This window comes from Trachurus japonicus, chromosome 15 (genome assembly GCF_045865225.1).
Source record: "Trachurus japonicus isolate A0001 chromosome 15, Traja_1.0".
NCBI lineage: Eukaryota > Metazoa > Chordata > Actinopteri > Carangiformes > Carangidae > Trachurus > Trachurus japonicus.
Window position 1 is genome coordinate 26,361,714 of NC_140921.1, and position 27,297 is coordinate 26,389,010.

A 27,297-nucleotide genomic window follows, 5' to 3' on the forward strand; every position below is an offset into this window, starting at 1 on the left:
AATAAGCTGCGTTTTCCCCTCCAAAACTCGTTATAATGGAAGTCTACCAAACCTCTCATAAGTGTGTGGAAGTGAGAGGGATAGCGACAGAGTCAGATCGCTGCCAGTGTACTTGGCTCGTCCCCTGCAGCCGATTAGCCTCTCACGCAAGCCTCCACAAGACGGAATTGGACATTTAATCAATTTACATCGACTGTCCTTGTGGTTCAGTGGAAATATGATGAATGGGAAAAATGTATTTTGGTCGAGTATGTGATGACAGGATGCTGAGATTATGGCCTGTCACTGACTCACACCCATGGGTAAACAAGAGCTTACGCATGCACCTATAAAACATCCAGACACATATACAGGGTTATAAGACAAACACACATCTCATAATGTTTTTGTGTGTGTGTGTGGTCCCACCTTGGCCAGACACTGGGGGTGAGTCTCGTGAAGAGCCTGGCTCGTCAGGTTAGATAGGGTGGTCTGGTCCAGCCACTGAGGTCTTGTCCTCTTGTCCTCCTCCTCCTCCTCCTCCAGTGTCCTCAGGACTCCGTCCAGCGCCAGCTCCCTCACCTCGTACTGTGGGCACTGCAGCAGACATCCCAAGAGCTGGGTCGTCACCTGAGGGCCCCGCCAGAGCTCAGGGATCTCCACGCTGGTGCTGAGGGCCACCCTGGCCAGGCTGAGTAGATACTGGGTCCTGCCAGGCTGGGGGGTGGGGGAGGAGGTGTCGGAGACGAGCAGCTCTGATGCCAAGAGGACTGGCAGGGTGTTGTGACGGAGCTTGCTCACTTCTGAATCTGAAAAACATGTGAAACTTCATGTTAGCTGAAAATACAGGATGTGGACACACTTGATAACTTGTATGATCTTTTTGGTTCATTGTAGCAGAGTGCTGCTGGTTTGAGATGGTTACGCAAGCAAAGAGGAAAAGCTGTATTCAACATGTAAAGATCTGCAAATAACTTAGGGAGAGACAGTACAATACATACAATGCAACCTTCTTCTGATCATATACTGTACATGTGTTGGAAATCTTGGCTTTGTGTTGATATTGTTTTCATCAAGTGGCAGCATGTTTTCATGTTGGGAAACACAATTCCCCTGTTGCAAACACAATTCTTATCTGAATTTAAAACCATCACATTATGTAAAAGCTACAGGAGAACACACTTTTACAGCAAGGTCACAGCAGGTGAATGTGCAGGTCACAACTTGTCCACCAGAGCGTTGTGGAGTTGTTGGATTGTGTATTTGATGAGTTTGATGAGGAACAGGGATCCTGTACCATTCACCTCCATCGTGTTCAATGAGCAGCTCACATCTCTGCCCCGCCGATCTCAAAACAACATGCACCGATAATTAAAGGTAATGAACCTACAAACCGCTATGACTATAGGGATTATGGTGAGAGGAGAATTTGCCAAAATGTTGAACTATCCCTTTAAGAATGTTCATAGACTTCAACATAGTCACATGGGCCACAAGGGGCATCCTACCATTTTTCAGCCTTTAATCATGCCAGCTGTTCCACCACTTCACAAACAACACATGTCCAAGCAGCAATTAAATAAGAGTCAGAAGGAACTGGTCTGAATATTGATGAGGATGTATTCAAGTGTTGATAACATGAGCAAAGAGTAAAGCAGTGCTGTACTGTAATCACACTTATGATGATGATTATTAATGAACCTGCACCCCCCCCCACACACACACACACACACACACACAGTCCTTTGTGAAGTGAACAGATGCTAACAACAGAGCAGGCTGAGGCCAGTGTCCTCTGTTCCTCTGTTCCTTTCTATTTTGACTTTTATAGGAAAGGCTGTGTCAGTGTCTGTTTGGAAATGCCCATGGCTGTGCCAACCCGGCCACCTGTGAACATACACCCCTTTGGGAGTGATAGACACACAAATAAACACACACATGCGCATGCACACACGCACTTCCTGTGAAATATAAGTATAATCCGGAGGCAGGGCGGCTATAGAGTAACCCAATGCCATTCTAAAGCTGTGCTCCTCCCTACAGTACTGCTCCAAGACTCCACACAGACCCTGCTTTGACAGCCAACTCAATTAGTTTAACACACATGCATGCATGCGCGTGCAACAACACACGCGCACGCACGCACACACACAGACGAAGCTTATGAAACCCAGTGCAACTCAATCTGGCCCTGCAGTGCCAGTCAAAACGTGGCCTGACAAAAGAGCGGGAAATGCTGCATTCCTCCAGAGATGGGCTGGGTTACCGTGGAGATGGGCCAGGTTACTGTGGAACCTGATCCTCAAAGGGTGGTCCCGGGCCAAATAAGCATAGCCTAATGGTTATTATAGGGGGGTAAGAGGCGCAGTAATGACACCGATGATGAAGGGAAGAGAGAGAGGAGGATGACTGAAGGAGAATGGGAGCGTGTCAAAGAGAGAACGGCTGTTTGTCACGGTGGAACAGAGGGAAACCTGGATGTGTGTGTGTCTGTGTGTCAAATGGTTGTAGAAGGAGCACACGGTCATTAGCTAGTCACACACTGAAGCATTCAACCATCATGTTATAGTCCTTATCCAGACCCTACTGTAAGAAAGAAGACAAAAGCACAGAAAAGGGAAGCAAATCATGAAGCAAAGAGGACCACAAATACTTCGGTCTCAAAAAGACAAAAAAAAAGATAAAGAGAATGAAATAACGAGAGAGAGAAGAAAGAAAAGTCAAAAGCTGATAAGCAGAGACATTATTAGAAATAAAGAGGAAAGCATCAGTGGACAGGATGCAAGGCTGTTTTCTGTGTGTGGAGGTGGGGAGTAAATGGAAGTGAGGGCCACTTGTCATGTCATTGTTCTCCCACAGCTGTGTTTATCTAAATCTCCGTCTACTACACTTGTGTCTCTACGTTGCTCTGTGCCTGGTTGAAGCTGTGGTTACTATTAGATATTTCAGGACAATCAGCAGGATACCATGCTAGTGGAGCTTCAGCTACTGTTTGTTGATGTGCAGGTATCAGCAGAGTCTGTTACTACCTGTGATGGTTGATGATGTTAATGGATAAAGATTTGGGTCGTGTGAGAAGCACAGCTCTGTCTGTTGATCCAACACCATCACCCTGATCTCACCTGAAGGATGAATTTGAGAACCTTTAGTAATGGCCTGGTTTCTGATTTCCATCTGTCTTATCTTAAAGGGATAGTAGCGTTTTTTTTAAAGTGGGGTGGTATGATCTACAAATGGCCCCTCAAAGTGCAGGAAAAACGCCGTTTTTATTTGGACCTAACCAACTGTTGATCAGCGGGCGCTAACCCTGGGCGGAGGGATACGCGAGTTGGTTAGGTCCAAATAAAAACAGCGTTTTTCCTGCACTTTGAGGGGCTGGAAAAAATTATATTATAGCGAACAACGGGAGGAGTGCAGAGAGTCTTCTACTGCAATTAAAGTACTTAGGGGCTATTTGTAGATCACACAACCCCACTTAAAAAAAAAAACTACTATCCCTTTAAAACTACTTACTTTGTCTGAGCAACGGCAAAGAACCCAAACATATTCAATGTGATGTCAGACTAAATTAAAAAAAAAATCAAACAAATAGCTTCTGAGCAATTCAATTAACTTATCAGTTCATGAATAAATCAATTCAGCTACTTGGGTTTATGGCTAAATTCATACAAATCAAATGACATCCCATCATCCTCAGCTGTATTTTGTGTTAACATGCTATCATGCTGAACTTAGCTCATGAGAATGGTAACTATTAGAAACCTGTCAGTTATCAAGGTCTGTGGTTGTGCTGATTTCCACAGTGGGATTAGGTTTTACTACAGGAGACCTGAACCTTGGGAGAACAAACCTTAACCTGGTGTTATTAGCATTCCTGCATAAACACCCAAAATGAAACTCAACACTGCACTGGAGCTATGAAAACAACTCACAAAGCGCACTGTGCCTACAGCATGTAGACAAATCTAAACTCTGAATATAGCCCATAAAAGCTTAAGAAAACTACATCTCGGTCATCTGCGGCTCACGTGTCTCCAACCTTTTGGGAGGGTTTATGTATGTGTGATGGCGTGTTTTACAGTACGGGTCAAATATTTAAACTAAACATGACCACAACATGTGGTTTAAATAAACCTGGGCCCACCTTACAGACCCACTGGTGTCTGGATCTACTAGGATGAAGGTCCAGAGAAGATTCTGGGATCCAAACCCAACTGACAAGAGAAAACACGCTCCGGCTCCACCACACATTTAGACACCATGTGTGTTTTATAAAGTTAACAAGTATGCATCCATGTAGCAGAGAAATTAAAATAAAGTGTGCTAGATGACAACTTGGGAGTAAGTGTGTGTGTGTGTGTGTGTGTGTGTGTGTGTGTCAGTGAGCCTTCTCCATCAGTCCAGTCCACAAACCCACTGGCAGTAAAGACACTTTGCTGTGTCAAGCTCCAGCCTTGGCCAGACACTTGCACATGCTCTCACACGCAAGCACACAGCTGGATTTCACATCAACTTCCAATGTCATTACCCAAACTGTGAAAAACAATCCCCAGACGCTACGTGTGTGTGTGTGTGTGTGTGTGTGTGTGTGTGTGTGTGTGTGTGTGTGTCTGCCTGCCAGTGTAAAAGTACTGACCTCCTTCTCATGCTGATGGAGCTTTACAATTGGTGGGCCCCTCCCTCTAATTACCCTCAAAGATCTGTCCCACACATACATACATGTGTGTGGGGGCGACTCCATATCCTTAAAGGTATAATATGTAGGAATTCCCCCCATCTAGCGGTGTGGCTGCATATCAGAACGTATTCTTGATGTTGCATTCACGTGAAATCGGGCAGAGGTCAGACAGACAACAGACGCTGCATGTAACAGGATAAACAAGTGTCTATGTAAACAAGTGGTCCGCCAGCACGAGGTAAAACAATACAGGTGTGACGCTATGTTGTCATGGTGATGTTGTATTGTTTACCTGACCCACGTTTTACCGTCTTTCTCTCGTCGAGTAAAATTACATCTGGTCGGTTTGCCGACGGCCGTCTGCCTGACTGCACCTGAATGCAACACCAGTGCCTCCATCCTTCCTCACACTACACAGTGGTGACAGTTTTAACAGGCGCTACCTGGAAAACTTTCTCCCCGAGCCGACAGCTCCGGTGAGTTTCTATGGTTACCTACGGTCACGCTGCTACTGAACGTAAAAAATGGCGATGCAACATGGCAGCCTCGGTTCGGTGCATCGCCCACTTATGTATTTGTAACGACTTGTAACAACTCATTCTAAGGTACAAGAAAACTTTCATTTGTATGTGGGTGTGATTCGACTTCAGTGAAATACGTATTTATGAAAGACATATTTGATTTTTGCTAATAAAAAGCCAAATAAGTTACATACTGGGGCTTTAATGTCTCAGTGACATAAATAACAGCAAGTTATGCTAATCTGGTCTTCCAGCAGAATTAGTGCTCAGTCATGAATTACTTCATAAATTACAAGTAAAGTGTGACACAGGCCATGAACAGATAAACTCTGATAGCAGATTTATTCTTCCAAAATATGAATTTCACTTTGGCACATTTTATGAGTGTATTATGTTTTTGTTATTTGTTTTGAAGGCATTTAGACTGCTGGAGGGCACCAGCTCCCAAACATTAAGGCTTATGACTTTTTAACCAAACCAATGTTTTTCTGTGTTGCTTTTGTCAGTGAGCTGTGATGCTTCCTGTTTCCTTTGGAAAAGTTTTGGCTGAGATGAGACTATCCAGTATCTCCCACAAGAAGAAAGTTCATTCAGAGAGTAAAGTCCGTTTTTTAGGCTGATTATGTTTTCTTACTCTTTCCTATTTGTTGTGAGCTGGTGAGCTGAGAGCAGCCCTGCTGTGGAGGCTGTGATGATGTGTAGAGTGGAGTATGATCTAGTGTTTCAGAGGAGGGGGAGGAGCACTGAGCTCTTTTTTGGTTTATGAGAGCATCCAAATATGGAGCAGCAGGAACTACAGGGTTTACCAAGTTGTGTCACATTAAAATTAATCATATGTGCTACACTTACTGGAAGTCTAATTACAGTGACTCACTTTTTACGCTCAAACAGATTAAACGTGAGGGAGAAGATTTATTTACATCTGTCCTTCAACGATATTGGCCCCACTACGCTGGAAGAAACGGGAAATTAAGGCGTCGTTTAGCTCAGTGGGTAGAGCAGGCGCCCCAGAGGCTATAGTCCTCGCTGCAGCTGGTCCCGGATCGAATCCCGACTCGAGCGGCCCTTTGCTGCATGTTTCCCCCTCTCTCTGCCTCCTCATTTCCTGTCTCTCTCTGCTACGCTATCAATTAAAAAAAAAAAAAAGGGCAAAGAAGCCCAAAGAATACACTTAAAAAAAAAAAAAGGAAATGGGAAATTAAATTGACCGTCAACAAGGACATGTTCTGATATAGTTCATATGAAGAAAGCCCTCAGTTCATGTAATCATCAGGATGAGGATGCACTTGTTTGGTTTGGAAAACCCTTATTAGTTTAAAGGAGCTCCAGTTCCTGTCAAACGTTTTGGATTAGGATAGGCCTGAACAATCCTCATCCATGCTGGATCATCTGTAATGAAGTGAGATGCACAGTGGACGCCAAAACACTTTCTATTAGTCCTACTATGAGGTTACATCCATTCATCATTCAGCAAGACTGACACAAAAAATAATTCATCCAATTATTATTATTATAATTTTCTGAACAGACCACGGAAGATTTACAAGGAGATGAGCTGAGTTAGACAGTGGAACAATCATTTCCTATCTTCACTTCAGCATATTCAATGATACTTAAAATATAGGTTAGTTTAGCCCAAAATGCCATTTTGGCACCAAAATCTTGAGAAAAAGAGGTTTTTGTGTCGGCTGTCATTTTCAGGTGAACCAGTACAATTGGCTCCTTTATATTTTGCTTTAGTGACGCCTCAACATCTGTACAGTTGTTCTCTTGTAAACAACAACTAAATCAACACTGACAAATGACTTTTGATGACAAAAGACAAAATATTTAGCTACTGACACACACTACTGCAGCCTTTTTTCTTTCTTTTCTTTGAGTTACAACTTTTTCTTTCCTTTTTTTTAGTGTGTGTGCGTACGTGACGTGTGCGTGTGCATACGTGTGTGCATACGTGTGTGTGGGTGTGTGTGCGTGCGTGTGTGTCTGTGTGTGTGTGTGTGTGTGTGTGCGCGCGCGCGCGCGCGGATCAGTTCGACAGGTTTTTGTAGCCGAAACACGGCGCTTTAGATCAGATCCAGCTTCCTCTGGTCAGCAGGCAGCGGTCTCACTCACTCTCTCTGTCTCACACACATCTACACACACACACAGCAGCTCTGGCTGACGCCCCCTGAACTCAGCCACAGACATGTGCGCTCACAACAGAGTACAGACACTCCCACCACGTTTACCTCTCGTCACGTTCGCCGGCGCCGTCCGTTCCTCATCACTGTAGATCGCGGGGTTTTCAAGCTGCTATCCGAGTGATTTCTCGCAAAATCTGGCGACTTTCCAAACGCTCTTGACGACTAACGACGAGCGATCGACGGGGTTGTTGTTACTAACGTTTGTGCTTTGTATCACGGAGCTGCACAGAGCTTCGACGAGCTGCCGAGCCGCCATGAGCCCCGCCGCCGCCCCCTAAGCTCTCACCGGCGGCCAGAGTGTCACGGAGCGGCGCCGCTGCAGTCAGACACCCGCACCGCTCCGTGAGGGGGGGGGGGAATACGCTATATTTTTTACATCTCTCAATCCAAATGTGTTTTTCTGCACTTTATTTTGATGATACAAGTCTGATCTTCACAGAGGAGTAGGGCAAGACATTCAGCATGGCGTTGCCATTAAAAAAAACGCTAAGACGAGTTATCTCGTCTTTGGCAGACTACGCTTGGATTCGCTAAGACGAGATAACTCGTCTTTGGCAGTGAAAGAGTTAAAGGGATAGTTCACCCAAAATTCAAATTTCACTCATTATCTACTCACCCTCATGTTGTCCAAATCTCGTGTGAGTTGGACGGACCAGGAAGAGGAGCTTCCGCTACAAACAAGCTTGAAATATAGACTTATTTAATTTTTTTCGGAACAAATTCTTATGTTGGGGCTTCAATACAAGGCGGACATTACAGACGAGCACTGTGGAGGTATTTGGATGGTTTTTGGTGTGTCTTTTTGGACGAAGAAAGGTGGTGTCCGTTCGCAACCGTCATATGGACATGCAGTGCTGCACAGAGCCCCGCTGTAACTCAGAGAAGGCACGGAGGACTCTGAAACTTCTCCCAGCCCTTAGTCGAGGGTGAGTAGATAATGAGAATTTGAATTTTGGGTGAACTATCCCTTTAAAACTTCTTTGTCTGATTTTTCTCCCTTCAGTTTTTGTCAGTCCCTTTTCCTCCCTTCTTTTCCCTTTACTGGCATGGAAACTGAAAACTGGCCGAGGTAGAGATGAAGCAATTAACAGTGGGGGCTTTTTTATGAGTCCACCTGGATGAAAGGGCTGGGGCAGAGAAATGTGCACGCACACACACACGCACAAAGACTTGTGTTCAGAGGCGGGAGGAATTGGCTGGTAAATGCAAAGTTCCTATTCAATGCACTGTGCCAGGCAAAAGGGGGGAAAAGAGAAGTAATGGTGGAAGAGCCAAGTGTTGACCTTCAGCCGCGCTGCCAGGCCCCTGTGAGGCCTGCTGCTGCTGCTGCTGCTGCTGCTGCTTCCACATGGAGCTGCCCAGCCTGTGGCTTTTTAACTCAACACCTGATTTGTCTGAAAAGTGCAATTACACAACAAGAAGAGAGGGAGAAGCAGAAAGACAAGACCCACTGAGGGCTCAGACGCCACCGCAGAGAGGTGAGAAGATGAGGCCCGGAGACAGATTTAAGATAATAATAGAGGCATTAGAGAGATGGGAGCTAAAAACTGCCTATTTAGTTATGTAAGGAGCAGAGCCAAGCCGGGCCGGGCCGGGCCAGCTCCTCCATCTACAGGCTTGTTTTGAGAAATCTCTGGTATTTCCACTGTCAAGGCGAACATGTGTTCAGCACATGGCCGACCAAAAACATAAGTGCCTCCCCCCCTCTCCCCGCTCGTTTTTCTCCCTCTCTGTACAGCACCCCTCCATAAAGTGGGTCATAGGCACAATCCCACCATCTGTCAGAGATCACTCGCCTTTGGTTTCACATTCCTCCACTGTGGAGCAACCCCCCTCCCGTCACTCACACACACACACACACACACCACACCACACCAGGGGGGTTCTCTGAACTAACCTAGACATGAAGCTCATGTCTGTCAACGATCCGTCTAACTGGAGAACACATCGACAGCCTCGCCGGCAAACGCTCTGAGCTCGCCTGTTCAGACCTACAAGTATCCAAAGTCAAACTCACAGACGGAGGGAACACAGTTGCTGCGTGCTGGAATTCTCAACTCCAACTGTCTTACATCAGCAGAACCCTCCACAGGCTCCGACTTCGACATTCAGTGAAATAAATGATGCAGATTATCAGTGTGGGCTTCAAATGTCAGAGAGCAGATTCCTGACCACTTGAGAGTGAAAGAAAAACAAACATAGCCAGGCATTACAGAACTACACAGTCGCAATCATGGAATCTCAAAGGCCAGTAGATAGATGTGAGGTTAGAAATCTATAATTGGCCAGAGTTTTAAATTTCTCTATAATGGATTCAGTATTTGCTCTCTTCTCGTTGCAGGGCATGGAAAGACAGAAGATCTTTTAAACCCACAGCCATCCGACTCCACAATTCTTTGTTAAAGGTACATTGTGTAGGATTACTCCCATCTAGCGTTGTGGGTTGTATATCGCAAGCAACTCAATCGTATTTTTCATGCTGCATTCACGTGAAATTGGGCAGACGGCAGCCACTGCACGTAACGGCATAAACAATCCTCTATGTAAACAAGTGGTCCGTCAGCACGAGGCAAAACAATACACGTGACAATATGTTGTCATGGCGATGTCGTATTGTTTACCTGACCCACGTTTTACCGGCTTTCTCTCCACTTCTGTGACTAAAATGACATCTGGTTTGTTACCGACGGACGTCTGCCTGACTGCAGGTGAATGCAGCATCAGTGTAACGCTCCATTCCTCCTCACTGCGTTACCACGGTGACTTTTCACAGACGCCACCTCGACCTGAGCCGACAGCTCCGGTGTCTCCGCTGAGTTTCCGTGGTTTCCTACCGTCACGCTGCCAATGATGATGGGGGTGATTACTGATTAATGAAAACAATACTTTTGAACGAAATAATCGATTTTCGTGAATAGATGACAGGAGAAGTGACAAATGAGTTCTTATTCTCATTTACTCATGTAAATAGTAAATGAAAAATCAATTATTAGCATAATAACTCACATTTCTATAAATTTAATCAGATAGAGATGGATAAAGATAAAAGATTACTTTGAAATTCAGTGTAGCTTGACTGGAAAAGGTATCCTTCAAAAGTCATGGGACAAAATGCAACCGCCATACTATCCTCACTATAAGACAGTTCTAATGCTTTTGCTGGTTTCATGCGTAGTGGTAACCATTTGGGTGACGTCAAGAAACCGTTAAGTACAACTTCAATATTTGTAGTGTCAGGAAAGTGGAGGACAGGAAAAGGACAATTTAACAGGAAAACATGCTCGCTAGCAAAAGAGAGTTGTGTGATAGAAATAGTGCATTCAGTCTTATTTTATAGACAATATGGACCGACCAATGAGGAGGTGGACACAGGTGTGCATAGGTGTCCTCTGAAAACTTGTCATTGTGAAATTCTTGCCAGTTTAAGTATATCTGCTGCTAACAACAAACAAGAGAAAGATGCATTTCTGTCTTGATCCCTAGATTTTGGCAATTCTTCATTACACTGTAGATGACATTCCACAGTAACTACTCACCTTCCAGAAGACTGATCTTTGGCCCACAGAGACACACCAGCACATCCAGAAAGGCTCCTCTGGTCACCACACAGCTGTTCTGTCTAAAAAGAGGCAAAAATACAAAAGACAAAGGGTTTTTCTTTAAACTATTCCATTTCAACAAATGAACCTCAGATAATTAGTTCTGCCATCGATCTTGCACAGAAAAAAATGTTTTTAGAATCTGGCTTTGAATGAGTTTGACAGAATTGATGAGGGCTTGCTTTCATTGAGTAAATGTTGGTAGACATCAGGGGCAAAGACGACAACACTGCAGCCTCCAGTCATTGATTATCTATTTTCCATAAAGATCACAGACAGAGATTTTCCTCGCAAACAGACTCATGTCTCACCACAAACGACTGAATTAGGTCACAAACCTTTGATTTGGTGTTATTCAGTGCTGGCATTAATATCCTGATCAAACTGGCTAAAGCAGATATGAATAATTCCAGGTGTAAGATAGAAAAATCTAATTTTATGAGGGTCAGAGTTCACTTATTGTGCTGTAGATTTTATTTAAAAGGATGCAACTGCAATTTTTGCAAACAATTTAAAACCCAAAAATGTTTTTCAAAAAGTCGAAAATAAAGATATTCTGACTTGTTGCTGTGGTATTCTACATCATGGTCATGTGCATCCTATTTGCTTTAATTATCCATGAGATGTTTCTAGAAGAGCCAAACCATCACGTCCAGGAAACTGTAGACTCTGTAGACCTCTGCAATAAAGCTGTGGTGAGACATAGATCAGGACGAGGATATAAAACCATTTCTAAAGCTTTCAGTGTTCCTGGGAGCACAGCAGCCTCAGTAACTGTGTACTGAAACAAGTCTGAAACCACCAGGACTTTTCTTAAGCCTGGTTTATGCTTCTGTGCAACTCCACACCATGACTTCACTGAAAGTTCTGCGTCGAGGAAATGCGTTGCTGTGCAATTCACTGCCATAACGATAGGCACAGTGGACCACTCACAGGCTTTGCGGTCCGTCGCAATTTTTTGGAGGTGCATGTCAGGCGACCTTCTCTGCAACGATGTGTGAAGCAAGACAAAGGACGACCATGAACCACTCTGAGCACCGGGAAAAATATTCTCTGTCTGATGAGACTAGGGATGTCACGATTATTATAGATTTTCTTTGTACGATTATTGTCAGAGAAATAATCACGGTATTACGATTATCATGATTATTATGCAATAATTAATTTACATCATATGAATGTGTAAAATCAAATACAGTCAAAATATAATGACATTACTAATTATTTACACTAAATATTTTAAGTCTCTACTATTAATATATAACCATTAACCAATTATTAATCATGCAGGGGAAGTGTTTTAAATATTCAAGTCATTAATTGTCATCTATACCAAATGTTTAAGTTTATCAATGTTTGTTTTTTAGCACAAATGACTCACTAACAGTTAAATTCCTACCAATCGTATGTTACATTAGGTAAATGGACCAGTATTTCTTACATTTATCTTCACTTTGGCGCACACCTGCCTCTGTGTTTCCAACATAATCTTTTTTGGAAAGTGACGGTATTTGGAAATTGTTACGATTAATTAATTGTGGCGTTTAATACCGCGATTAATTGTGAAAACAAGTAATCATGACATCTCTAGATGAGACAAAACCTGAACTCTAAATATGAACTGTAACAACACACCAAACACTTTGTGTGGTCAACACCAGACACTGCTCATCATATGGTATACAGAATCGTATCACTGGAGGACACTGTCCCAGAGCCCACACTTCGATCCAATGGAGCGTGTGTGGAGAGACCTGAAGATGATTCAGATGCCTCCTGTCCAGTCTGATGGAACCTGAGAGGATCTGTCAGGGGAATGGGATGAACCACCCACGTCCAGGTGTGCACAGTTTGAAGAGACTTCTGAGTGGAGACTCTAATTACTGAACCAATTACAAAGAGGTTTGACATAGTAGTGAATTCATGGTCTGAGTACCGGTACTTCTGTTTTCTTCTTTGCCATCATGTGAATATTCCTGGGCCAAAATGGCATTTCAGAGTTTAGTCAAATATACCGTTAAATACCAAAGGCCTTCAATTCATTAGTCGACTAGCTTAAACATATATAAATAAATAATACTAAATACACATATACAGTAATCATCAATCACCTGATTATTTAGTGACTGCACATTTTTAACATCGTTGTATCAATAATAGTTGATGCAACGTGGTTGACGTTCTCTTCACTGGCTCAGACACATTTTCCAAAGATATAGTTCTACACAGTTCATTTAAAAAAAACAAGATGAAGAGAGGGGAGAGCAGGGCTGGTGGAACCAATGAGAGGTCAGGGAGCACTGACTGAGCCAGTGAAGAAGAAAGAAAAACAACCATCCAGCTCTCACTGATGAATGAAGAATGTCAGTGAGTCTCACCTGTGATTGGATCAAGTAAACTAAAAAGACATCACTGTGTCAACCGCACACTGACTGACACGCATTTTCATTTGCAGTGAATCCTTGGGGAATCAGTTCCAATGCCCCAACTGCCCCATGGAGGAGGCAGTTTATTTCATTTACTATGAAGCCACTGACTCCTTGTGTTCATAATAGCAGCACTACTGATGTATTACTCAGGACAACTGAGGTAAATGTGTTATGTCAGCCTGTATGAGTAAGTAGTAAGTGGAAGTAGTGCATGTGTGTGTGTGTGTGTGTGTGTATGTGTGTGTTCCGTTGAGGGTATGACCACAACACCGTGAGAGCCCACAAGTGTGCACGTGAAAACAAAGGACACAGTGTGTGAGCTTGACGTCACATTTTCATCACTCAGATATTAATAACACACACACACACACATGCTTTGCACACCTCATGCACACATACATACATACACACACACACACGACACACGTGATGGAATATGGCAACAGGGGCAAAGGGGAGTGTGTGTGTGTGTGTGTGTGGTTGTGTGCCTGTGGTTTAAGTGAGAACAGATTTGGGAAGGGATGAGTCCTGGAGTCTTGTGAATCGGGCTGAGTGTGTGTTTGTGTGAGGTAACATTACAAAACAGGTTGTAAGTGGTGGAAGCATGAGATCCCAATGCAAACAACACAACCAACGCCAACCGTCGTTTTCACACCTGACCAAGAGGACTTGGTTCCATTGTGGAGCTGAAAGTTGTAACATTGTTGCATTTATTGTTATTTGTTCTAATAGCTCACTCTAGGGGTGTACAGCCAGTGCACTATTTGGCTTTGGGCTTTTAAAAAAAACTTCGGATTCGGGAAGAAACCGGAAGTAGGCGTACTGACTTCAGCCGACTAACTTCCGATTTAGCTCTCGGCTACAGTAACTAGAACGGGAATTAAATAATTTAATCGTGCGGCTCTTCTAGACTTTCCAGACATAATTGAACTGTATGGATCAAATTCTGGTAGTGAAACGAGTCGTTTTGCGGGGGTTGTGACACTCAAAAAGAAATTATCCACCGTTTTATAGCTGCTTCTTTTCCCATTAATGTCTATGAGAAAAATGCTAAGTTGTTGAACGGTGACTCGGGAAGTATCGGTGAGCGCAGTCATGGCGGGCGCACCAACGTTAAAGAGGAACTAAGCAGGATTTCTCCCGTGGCTATGCTTTATTTTTTACCTTAATTAAAAAGCTCTGGAGTAATTGTGATCGTTAACTACATGACTTGTGACTTGTTGATTTAGTCTGCACCCGAGAGCGATTGATGCTTTCATACCGACGAAAAGGAACCGAACTAAGAGCTTTTGGTTGGAATGGACTGTTTAGTGCGCACCAACTGCTGTTGGTGTGAAAGCACCCTTGCACCACCTGCCCAAGCGAAGCGGACCATCCCAGGAAACAAACCCCGGTCCGTTTAAAGGGATAGGTCACCCAAAATTGAAATTTCACTCATTATGTACTCATGATAATGAAAGAAAAAAATTAAATAAGTCTATTTTTCAAGCTTGTTTGTAGCGGAAGCTCCTCTTCCCGGTTCGTCAAATTTGGATGAACCAGGGTCTGTCCTCTTCCCAGTTCGTCCAAATTTGACGAACCGACAAGAGGAGCTTCGGGAAGCTTCCGCTACAAAACAAGCTTGAAAAATAGACTTATTTAATTTTTTTCGGGACAATTTCGCATTTCGGGGCTTCAATACAAGACGGACATTACATACGAGCAGCATTTTTGGTGTGTCTTCTTGTTACGAAGACAGTTGGTATCCATTTGCAACTGTTATATGGACATGCACTGCTATGCCGAGACCCCCTGTAACTCAGAGAAGCCACAGATAACTCTGAAACTTCTCCCAGCCCTTAGTCCACATGAGGGTGAGTAAATAATGAGTGAAATTTCAATTTTGGGTGAACTATCCCTTTAAAGCGGACCAACCAGCTCTGGTGTGAAGTCAACTGCAGTGAACAGAAGCAGTGAGGGAGTGAGCGTCTTGCAGCCGTTACAAAAAAAATGACACAACACAGACGGTGTGAGGACTTCAAACCAAACACTGAGTCAGAGCAGACGAACAATGCATTCCATCCTCTTTGGAAGGCGGCCGCTCAAATTAGTGGTGTTCTGGACGAGAGAGGTTTTTCTTTTCCCAAAAACAGAGATCTTCTGACCTGTGGTGTCCTTAGATCTGGTGGGTGCTGGGCTTTGTAGGGCTGCATGATCAAATGGACAGTCTGCGGGCGCGCTCCGGTGAGCAAGAATTCACCCGGTCATCTTAATAAAGGCTCATCAGTGTAACCAAGCGGAGGTAGCGGGGCTAGTGTTGCTAACCCGGCGACCTTGTGTTATCTGCTGCAGGCGGTGGCACAGCCCACCACAGACCTGGGCCTGACCTCAGCCGGGTGGGGGGAGGGGGGGCAAGGTAATCTGTGCCCCATCTTGAGGCCGCAGTCTTGGGTGAGAGGGCCAGAGGTGGGGGGAGGAGGGTTGTGTGTGTGTGTGTGTGTGTAGCAGGCGGTCTCTTTGAAATGAAAGCTCAGGCAGGACATGAGGGGAGGGGATCGCTGGTGACACAAGGAGCCATTCTTCTGGTGAGCGAGCTGGAAAAGAGGGAGGGATGCTTATCTGTGTGTGAGTGAGTGAGTGTGTGTCTAGGATTACCCAGAGCAGAGCCACATGCGCTGACTGAGGGCTTCGCCGATGCCATTTCCTGACGGCAGCGGTCTGTGAGAGTCGGCCTGGTAGGAGCGCAGGAGGAACAGCACCTGCACACACACAAACAGAGGAACACACACACACACACACTTGAATTTTTATACATTTTTGGGCTACCATTCATACATGAACCAGCTCAGTCTGACCTCAGTGCTGCTATGTGTAGTCATCCACAGAACAAAACATATTCTAAGTTTTGCAGCTGGTCTGTGGACCTTGTGTTCAAATCACATTGCTACTCAGACATTTTTCTGTTTGTGTACAACCGTTCAGGGTAAATGCAGCATGTTAAGGGAGACATATTCTGCCCCTTTTCCACAAATTAAAATAGTTCCCAGGTGTCTTAAAGGGGAACTATGCAAGTCCAGTCGCTTTTCCGTTTTGGTTACGCTCCTCTCGGCCATGTGCATTTGTTTACAACGAAGCCGGCGAAAAATCAATAAATGGAGTGGTGGATAATATTACATAACATATACGATGTTGCGACGTGTGTGTTTGTGTAGTCTTAACCGTCATAAACAAAAGATTATGGGTCACAGAGCGCGTTTGTGTTGCGCAGAGACAAGAGCTGGGCCACCGGGGCAGATGAAAAAAGTAGCGGCTCATAGTCCGAAAAGTACGGTATGTCCCTTTTTCACAAATTAAAATAGTTCCCAGGTGTCTTAAAGACATGTCTGTGACATGCTTTGGTCAAAATACCCCAAGGATCAAACATCACAGCTCTTTTCATCCTCTCAAAACAACCCTGTTCAGAACAGCTGGTTTCAGTACCTGGCCCTTTAAATGCAAATGAACCACTGCTTGCCCCGCCCCTTCTACTGGTACAAGGTAGGGGTGGGATTATGAAAACAGGGAACAGCTCGTAAAACCACATGGATTTCAACCTAGGGAGCCTGGAAATTACAGATTTTTTTGTCAATTGTCACATTTTGGGGCTGGAAGGCAAAACAAACACCCAAATATAAGAGGCTACAAGAAGTGATATTTCTATAATATGTCCCCTTTAAATAGCTCTGCCTCCAGGATACAAACACTAGCTGTATGACCCAACACAACACCGACAGAGACTTATCAAAAAGTGTTGTTTTTTTTTTTTTATGGAAAAGACTTCGAGGGCCACCCTGGAGACTTTGTTTCTAACACAGACGCCTTTTATGTTATGAGACAATGTTTCATAAAATGACCAATCAAGAAGGACAAAAATGGACTAAATGTGATTTCTGTTCTCCTCAATCTTGTATTTCTAACTTTAGCTGATTAAAGTAGATGAACTTTATCAAACTGAAACCAGATCATGTTTCGGTGCTGCTGTGCTGAAACAAACATCCAGAGGAGGATGTGATGATTCATCAACTGAACTAATAAAACAATGACTTCAGTTCTCCAGAATTTCCCTTTCTTGAACCATTCACACTTTCATTTTTTATTCAGCAGTGTGATAGTACATTGAGTGATTAAACAAATTGGTGGTATTAGTTATACGCTGATGAGGTTAGTTTGCTCTTGTGTCATCTATATCACCAACTCAGGCCTGTGACCGAACATGACGAAGCATATTTCTAAGGGGACAGTTCCTGAATGCTCAGAGTGGGGAAAGTATTTACCAAATTAAATGACAAGAATAAGATCCAATCAGTTAATTGTTGAGCTCTACTGCAGAGACATTGAACCACCTACTTGGTGCTTAACTCAACTTGGACCCGAGGAGAAGACAATAAGTCTGAAACAGCTTGTGGTGAAAAACAAAACAAAACATATTTATAACAAAAAAAAATCTTTCTTGTCATTGTGGCTGATGTGACGGAGTGAGAGTAAAACATTTAGTAGCAGGTGGACTGGTGGTTGGGGAGTGTTCAGAGAGCAGGACACAGGCTGGCAGGCCGGCTGGCTGGCTGGCTGGGGTGTGTATTCTGGGCCTCGGTAAGTATACTCTTTAAGCTTGGGCCATGGCCACAGACCAGTAGGAAGCCATTCATTACGCTGTGCAAGGAAGGCAACGTGGGGAAAAACCAGGACGACCACGTAGCACCAAGCCCGGCCACTAAATCCTGGCCTGCCCCCTTCTCTCCTCAGGCAGTCTCCACGCCCAGGCAACACCCACAGGCTCACACAAACAGCCTCCAGACCCCCACGTCCCTGCTCCTCCTGCTGTCACTCTCTGCAAGGCTTTTCCACCAATCAAGTGTCGGCGCTGATTCCCAAAATACCAAATACTGAACCCCAAAGATCCACTGGTCCTAATAAAACAACTGGACTTGAACCAGCCTCCACAATTACTCACTGATCTTCTCATTCATCTCCATGAGTCCCATGTGACTGGAGGAATGCTCACCTGTTGTAGAATATACTTCAAACTGCAACTTTGCAATTTGACCAATATGAAAAATGTCTAAATGATAGTTTGACCTGGCGTTACACTCGACAACAACAACAACATGCACCTCAAAATAGATTCTGAGTACTTCGTGTTCAGTGCTATTACACAGTTACGAAATGAGTAAGACTCATTCAGAAGCATTCATTTAAAGCAGCAGGAGCACCAGCACCAGCACCAGCCCCCACCACCACTGGTTTCCGTGGAAGTGGCTGAGGCTCTGAGGGCTACGTCTTCATTCCCTCTCTGTGCACTCCACAGCTACACCACCTCATCCACCGGGCTGGGAAGTCCCTGTACGCTAGACTCAACCAGCTCAATCCAGCCTGGCATGGAGAAAACTGAAATATTTATAGAAAATGCAGCCTCCCTGTTCCTCCTCCCAAAGTCAGAGTACAGAACTACACCCCGTGTGGGAGGAGATGCTGGGGCTGGATCAAGAGAAATTGATGGGAGAGGATAAGACTGCAGCACAGGCACCTAGTGGAGAATCATTTTTGTTAATCTAACAACAAGTTTTTTTCCCCCATCCACTATTTGTAAGTGTCATTGTGATTTATTTTTAAAAATCAAATTATTTCTAGATGACACAAAGCTTCAGTCAGTCCTGCTACAACTACTACACCTAAACAAGAGGTATCATTTGAATCATTATTCTTTCAAATATAACTACATACAATCGAATTTTCACGTACATTGAAAAAAAGTAGTCATGTCAAATTAGAAGGATCACTTCACCTCCTTCTTCTTTTGATGCCTGTATTCTCAAAATATAGAAAACATTTCTCATCATCTATTCATTAGATTCATAGAGACTCACTGAAATCTCACTAGCATCTAATATCTGGCATTTTAACCATTTAATAATTCTCTGTGTTTCCAAGTCAATCTTGTCTGCTTGGTGCACTGCAGGTTTATCATAGTATGTCTCTGAACAGCTGCCTGCAGTTTCCACAGGGTTGATGAGAACAGCAATACTGAGTTCAGAGTTATTTGCTATGAACACCTCTAATTCATTTGATCAATTTTTACTATCAAGATATTGACCAATGCAGCTTTAAAGGGACATTGTGTAACTTCTCCTGTTATCTATTCACAAAAATCGATTATTTCGTTCAAAAGTATGTTTTTCATTAATCAGTATTCCCCCCCATCAACAAACTGAAGTGTTCCTTTCAGCTCTGAATTTGCCGTTCATATCATTCATATCTACATGGAGCGGGTAAGCTCGGTGCTGTCGGCTCAGGTCGAGGTGGCGTCTGTGAAAAGTCACCGCGGTAACGCAGTGAGGAGGAACGGAGCGTTACACTGATGCTGCATTCACCTGCAGTCGGGCAGACGGCCGTCGGTAACAAACCAGATGTCATTTTAGTCACAGAAGTGGAGAGAAAGCCGGTAAAACGTGGGTCAGGTAAACAATACGACATCGCCATGACAATTATTGTCACGTGTATTGTTTTGCCTCGTGCTGACGGAACACTAGTTTACATAGAGGTTTGTTTATGCCGCTCCGTGCAGCGGCTGCTGTCTGTCTGCCGTCTGCCCAATTTAACATGAATGCAGCATGAAAAATACGATTGAGTTGCTTGCGATATACAACCGCAAAGCTAGATGGGAGGAATTCCTACACAATGTACCTTTAACTCCCTGATATACTTTTTAAAATATATCTGTTGTGGCAATCTACCCATGAACTTTCTTGAGGGGAAAAAACATCATTGCAAAATATGAGAAATATTAAAGCCTATTTGTACATCTTGTTCTCTAGTGAGCCGCTTAATGGCCTGTGTGTGTGTGCGTGTGTGAGTGTGAGTGTGTGTGTGTGTGTGTGTGTGTGTGTGTGTGCGTGCATGTGTGTTTCTCTGTTGCAACAAGCCTTACTCCTCTTTTGGAGCCCAGTAAAAATAGTAGTGGTGGATGTGAGGTCCTTTCAGACTCTGTTATCAGCCTGCCCTGCCGTTCCTCCCACTGCCACAACCTCAGACTGACCACACGCGGCAGCACGCGCACACACACACACGCCCGCACGCACATACACGCGCACACAAACACACAGCAAGCACAAGTGCAAATAATTGCACGTCAATTTGTGGCTCAGTCCAGTAAAACACAAGCACAAAGAAACATATAAATCGACATTCACATAAAAGCAGATAGTGTGGACGCACCCAATTAGGCCCAGAGATCCCTATAAAGACTAAAGGCTAAATATAAAGACATAAACACATTCTCTCACTCCATATAGCTGCATTCTTACCCAAACAAAGCTTCCATATGGACTCATATGCACATGGGTGTGACAACCAAGTCATTTAGTGGTGTGTGTATGTCTGTGTTACTACTTCATCAAGTGCAGCCCAAAGGGCCCCCAGAGAGCTGCTTGTTATTTCCATTATGTCCAGAGTGAGGTATGTATTTTTGTGTTGGCATGCATGACCACTGGGCATCCGTGTATGTGTATGTGTGTGTGTGTGTGTGTGTGTGTGTGTGCATGTCAATCGTAGTCAGCGAATGAGGTTCAATTCAGCTCTCTCATCACCAAAGATCATTAACACCGGTGCTCCTCAAGGGTGTGTTTTGTCCCCAGTGTTACATACTTTATATACAAATAATTGTCAAGCAGCTTCTTCTGAGCACACGTTTTTTAAATATGCAGATGATACCGGATTTTTTAAATCTAAAAGAGCATCTGTGGAGGGTTTTCACAGGGTTTTATTCAGTGGTGCTCAGACCACTTCCTGGAGGTCAACGCCAAAAAGACCAAAGAGATGGTAATTGATTTTAGTAAAAGAAAGATAATTGTCCTCCCCCCTAACATAAATGGTGAGCAAATCCAGAGGGTCTCAACCTATAAATACTTTGGAGTTGAAATAGATAACCAACTTAAATTCAATGATCTTGCGACAAGTAAGTCCAGGAAGCTACAGCAGAGGCTGTTCTTCCTTAGGAGGTTGAGCTATTTCAGGATAGACTGATGTATCCTCCAAATGTTCTATAAAACTGTCCTGCAGAGCGTTTTGGAAATATGCGTGCCCAGGATCAAGCCAAACTACAACGTATGATTAAGACAGCGAGTAAGATCATCAGGATCGATCAGGCATCGGCAGCCCAACTGTACAAGGAGCTGATCTTAAAAAAGGCTGATCAGATCCTGAATGATCACACACACCCTCTCCATGTAAGGTTCAGAAGGAGTGGTAGGCCAGGGGGCAGAATCCTCCAGCAACAAATCAGAACTGTGAGACATGGCAAATCCTTCGTGCCAACAGCAATTAGACTGCTCAACAGCAGATAATGTTGAATTGAGCTGCTGATATCCTTATGCATGCCTGTTTGTATGTATCCTACCTTTTTAATGCTTGTATGTATGTATGGACTGTGCAATGACCACGTGAATTTCCTCTTCAAGGATAATAAACTTAAACTTGACTTGAACTTGAACTTGTGTGTGAGACTGAAAATCCAAACATGAGTGCTTGTGTCACCTGAAACAGATGAACTGTGAGCCTCTACAACAACAACAGGGGTCAGTTCTCTCTCTTCATCTCCTCTCCTGAAAACTTGAACTGAATTTGCAGAGTTGACTCTTTACAGTGTTGACCATGTAAACCAGGTGTTCACTACTGCAACATTAGACAACATGTTCAACTCCATCGACACTGAGAAAACAAGCTTAACCTCTGACCATGGTGAAATATGACCTCAGCCGTCTACAGTCACTCTCACTTTAACAGTTTAAACCCAGTGCATCACCAGCAGCCTACTATATGATCTTCTTGACCATATATCATTTTGGTGGGTTTACGTGAATGTTTTTTCCTCTTTCTGATTGAATTAATTCGGAATCTTTATGATTAAAGCAGATATCAGTGGAATGTTTTTGTTAATATAAGTCCTAAATAGTCCTATTTTCCGTCAGCAATCACTTACATGAAGTATTTCAGCCTAAACACGAGTCTCTCCGTCACTCTGCTCTGCTGTAACCCGAGGAGAAAATTTTCCTTGTGGGATACAAGTGTTATCCAATGAGGGGAGAGAACGGCATGAAGGGCTGTGTGTGCAGCCAAGGGATGCGCGTGAATGTGGTGACGTAGCACGAGGACCAATTGATGCCTGACAAGGGCGGGGGCTGCTAACTCATGGTGCGTTCAAGGAAACTCGTACTTTGTGTTTTTCCTTCCTGTGAAGTCATACCAGTTCGATCTGGTACGAGTTCACGGGTCGGAAGTTACGAGTGGCCGTTATAGGGAACTTTCACAGACAACAGGACGGTAAAAACACGAGCTACGGGTTACCTGGAACGCTACCAAGTCGTAGTTGTGACTTGAAGCTGTAACTTACGGTTTCAAAAGCCTGCCTTGAACACAGCATTAGCCGAAACGGCCGTGCCACTGATATCTGCTTTAACTGTTCACATGTGATATGATCTACTGTAATCCGATCGGGTGTTTACATGAGCCACTGCATTTATTCAGAACGGACAGCTGTGTGGTGAGTGTTCTTAACGGGCCGGTCTGACCAGAACAACCCAGCAAGACGAAGCTGGTTCAGTTGGCAAAATTATATAGAAATGACTCAGCTCATTTTTCCTCTTTTTTTTCCTTTGGCCGAGTCTGGCTGGGTTCAGGCCGGGAATTATTGCTAGTGAGCTGCGTTGGGTCTGAGCTTCAACATCCGCGGGTCCAGTCTGGTTGGATATAAATTTTCAGGCCTGTTGAGAACTCAGAAATCAAAACATCCTACGACTGATCAAATATGGAGATCTATGGTCTGATCAGCTCAGTAGCTGTTCATAGTTTTGACATTCAAGCATTTGCAAGTAAAGAAACGTCACTACACATTTACATTGGCATGGAGCATGCGCAGAAAGAACGGAACCAGACAACATTCATTTTCACTGTTGACATGACACAATTTTCATTTCTTTCGGTTTAAGTTTATTCTGATTGAGCTGTTTATATGGAGCGTTTCCATTCGGTTTGGACATCTTAACCGATTCTAATCGGGATATTTGGCTCCATTTTCAATAATTACTTTAAAAGTATTTTTTTTAAAAAGTTGAATATTCATTTTATAAAATAATGACAATCTTTATTATAGGATAAAGGATAGAGTTGGCTCAGTTCATCATGTGACCTCGGCCTAGAAGCAGACTCTGTGATTTCCACTGTGAAATGTGGTTGAAAACCCTGGGGACATCCCATAGTGAGATAAATGAATTTAGTTTTTTGGGTTTCTTGATTTTGTAAAGACATTGAAGAGAAGCTGCAATAGTCTGCAAGATCTGGTGGAACAGGGGTTTCAAATGTTCAAATCAGATTGATAATTTTCTATTTTGATCTTAATAATAATTCATTCAGGCTGAGAATGAATGGCAAGATAATATTGTGTTTTGTGTATTTTTGTGCATGATGCGTGTTTGTGGTCTTGTGTTGTCTTCTGCTGCTGGTAACATTGTAATTTCCTGCAAAGGATTAATAAAGTATCTTTAACTTTAACTATGATGAGGTGAGAATATGGAGAAGCCCATATGTCACAACAAATGTCAGAGGACAACAATGTATAGGACGAATCGCCTTGTTGTTTACAACTACTTCCGGGTAGAAAACCAGCATGAGAACAATAGTGACGGACGAGAGTTTCGCTGTATACAGTATATCTAATTTTTCATGTCACTATATCGCCGTTTAGAGTAATCTGATGTTTGTAAAGTCTATAAAACCAATGATTGGACAAACATTACTATTTGTGTGTGCACATTTTTATAATTAGTCATGGTTATCATAGATTAGCCGGGCTAACAGTTAGCTGTTTAACTTTAATAACTCAGTGACTCAATAAACGGTCCATGAAAAAATATTTTCTCCAGTGGATATCTTAGTTACAACATGACTGAGCTAACTGGAGTAGTTTCATGTTGTGTCCGACAACGGGAGGGTTTTAACAGCTGACGTCCTGATGTTAGCCTTGCTACCGCCGTTAGCTGTCCCTGTACAGCTGAGCCACTGATGCTTTCTAGACACTGTGACTCCCCCAAACTGAATAAATACAACACATAGCAACACAAAACACACACACAGAAATAGTAATGTTTCTTCAATCATTTCAGATGTGTCTAAACAGTGATAGAGCGTGAAAAATATGATCTAAACTCTCGTTCTTTACTATTGATCTCATTCAAATTACGTGCTGGTTTTCTACCCGGAAGTAGAATGTAAACAACAAGGCGATTCGGTCTATAAATCTCCATTACACAGAGTGGTTGACCCTGAAGTTGTGTTACTATCGATCAGTGATTATTATCACACTACAGAGGACACTCCCTGGTGTGGCCGCTCTTGCAACTTCAGGGTTAACGTCTGAGACCAGAATCAAGCACCTGGGATTCTGTCCCAATCAGATCAGTCCTCTGTGGTATTAAAAGAAGGCTTTTGATATGAAGGCTTTTCAGGCATTCACTGGTTCAACGCTTTAGGTTTTCTCAGAGCTCCGAGGCAGACCACTGGCCAGAGGCAGCAGGCGTGACCAGCGGACCAAAGGAAAATAGCTGGAAGATGGCGGGAAAGAATGCATGTGGGGAAAACAACACCGAACATCACCGCTGCCAGAGAAACAGCAATAATCCTAATTCTCAAGGCTCTTTCTCTTCTCAGTCTCTCTCTCATTTAACTTCTGTTGTGGAAATACACAAAGGATTACATCTGCCAAGCTGCCCCTCCTCAAACCACCACAAGCTGCAGGTTTAATACCTGTAGCAGGCTTTGAGGCCTACGGCTGTTGTTGGCGCGTGTCGGGTTGGTTTAGTGCCGGTCTGTCCAACAGGCTGATTAGGCCGTTCTGGTTCCCCAAGAGGTTTGGATGTTGGAGTGAGGGAAGTGATTCCAATGTGTTTTAAGATGTTTTCTCACAGAGTAGGTCCTTGCTGAGGCCACTCAGAGGACAAACCAGGCTGCTGTCGTCCTGTCATTCATCTCTGAGTCTTATTTGATTATGATGATTAGACAAAATTCAAAATGGCAAACCAACATTAACTTACTCAAATTTTCACCCTGACAAAAGTGTGTTTAAAGTTAGTTAGTTAGATAAAGAGTTTAATTGAGCTGATCTAGAGTGTGTACACATGTCTTTGACTCCTAGTCTGCTATGTCCTCTTTCCATTTCCTACAGCGATGTGGATATCAGGAGTTAAGTCAGTGAAATAAAGCTGGTGGTGCTGATTCTCCAGTCAGGGAACACTAAACCACAGCAGAGAAAGACGACGACAAGAGGTGATGCAACAAAAAGAGCAGCAATATATTCTGAAAGCCATGAAAGAATTGACAAAAACATAACTCTAAAGTTGGTTTCATGTACCAACTGGAGTGAAGCTGAGGCCTCAGGCTTTCTTCTGTCACGATTTCTTCAGACAAGAATATGATTTTCGACCTCCCAAATTGTCTGCTTTCACTTAGTTGGCTTTATGTGAACAACAGGAATGGAACTACATCAAGCCTGAGACACATCGTCAGCCTACTTGCGCCAAGATTGATATTACTAAATTGGAAACAAAAGGCAGCCCCAACTTACCGTATTTCCTCTAATAGAGGCCGAGGCCTTTATTTACTTTAGCTGCCCAGGGGAACCGGCCTGTATTGGAGACCGGCTTATATTTGAGAGAGGCTATTATTTCTTCCTCTGTTTCATGCTGGTGCTCAAATTTGACAGTTACCGTGCTCAGTTTGTGACAGCTGTGACAAGCCACGTACGGCAACTCCACTTGGACAAACTTAGTTGAATTGACTTAGGATCACTGCCCTATGTGCGTCGCCAGAGACGGTTTATCTTTTTATTTATTTTTTTAAATACTTTATTAGTAATGTAAATTGAGGGTTGGTTGTGGTGGTCTGGATCTTGATGCTCAGAAAACAGGAACACAGGCGGACTTTTAATGTTTACTGTCCTCTTTTCTCGCCGGCCTCATCACCATGACAACCACAAACAATCACAACTACCACAACACTCACTGAATAAACGAGTCTGCCGCGGCTGTCTTATGACGGACCTCCGCGGTTTTTATTTTATTTTATTTTATTTTATTTTATTTTTTAATCATTTTTACAGTACCGTATTTTAATTTCACAGAACTTTAAGCATGTACGCAAATCGGGCAGTGCCCAAATGAAGTTTGTCCAAGTGGAGTTGCCGTAGGCAGCTGTCCAAGATGGCGGCCGGTCTGCGCATGCGCAGACCAGTTTTGTCACAGATCGGGTAGCGTCGCAAATCGGGTAGTGACACGCCATGCTGCTAAAGCTCTCTTCGGTCGAGTTGTCAGTGACTGTTTCCTTGAAGCGTGGGTTCATGTGGCACTTCAGATCTAGCTACTGCCATCTGCTGGCACTTGTGGGTTACTGCATCCGTGTTTGGCCGCCTGAGACCAGTGCATCCACAGTGACTGAAATTCAGGTTTTTTCTGTTTGTTTGTTTTTTTCCCATTGACCCGGCCTGTATTTGGGGCCGGCCTTTATTTGTTCGTGTAAACCACGCCCCCGGCCATTATAACAGACCCGGCTATTAAATAGATACCGGCTACTATTAGAGGAAATACGGTATTCAAATCTTATGACAGATGTTATGAGGCATTTAGAGCTGGAGAAAATCAGATTCTTACTGAAAAATCAGGAAAGAAAGTTCTGTAGAATTTGGCAACCGTTTATTGATTATCTTAACCAGAACACATAGTCTGAGGGCAAGTTAGAGAAGTACTCCTAATAGAAGGAAATAACTTTTATTATTTTTTTATTTTTATTTTTATTTTTATTTTTTTATTGCTGTCTCTTTTTTTTGTTTTGTTTTTGTTTTTACTT

The 27,297-nt window shown here is 43.5% G+C and overlaps 1 protein-coding gene across 1 annotated transcript in view; it reads right to left on the bottom strand.

The window, feature by feature from the left end:
* Positions 1-27,297, bottom strand: part of thada (THADA armadillo repeat containing) — a 115,710-nt gene that overhangs the window by 25,565 nt on the left and 62,848 nt on the right. The window contains exons 30-32 of the mRNA XM_085800822.1: positions 16,027-16,130; positions 10,901-10,983; positions 409-788 (exon numbers count right to left, since the gene is read on the bottom strand). Coding sequence (XP_085656948.1) covers positions 409-788; positions 10,901-10,983; positions 16,027-16,130 — 567 coding nt within the window. The remainder of the gene's footprint in view (positions 1-408; positions 789-10,900; positions 10,984-16,026; positions 16,131-27,297) is intronic.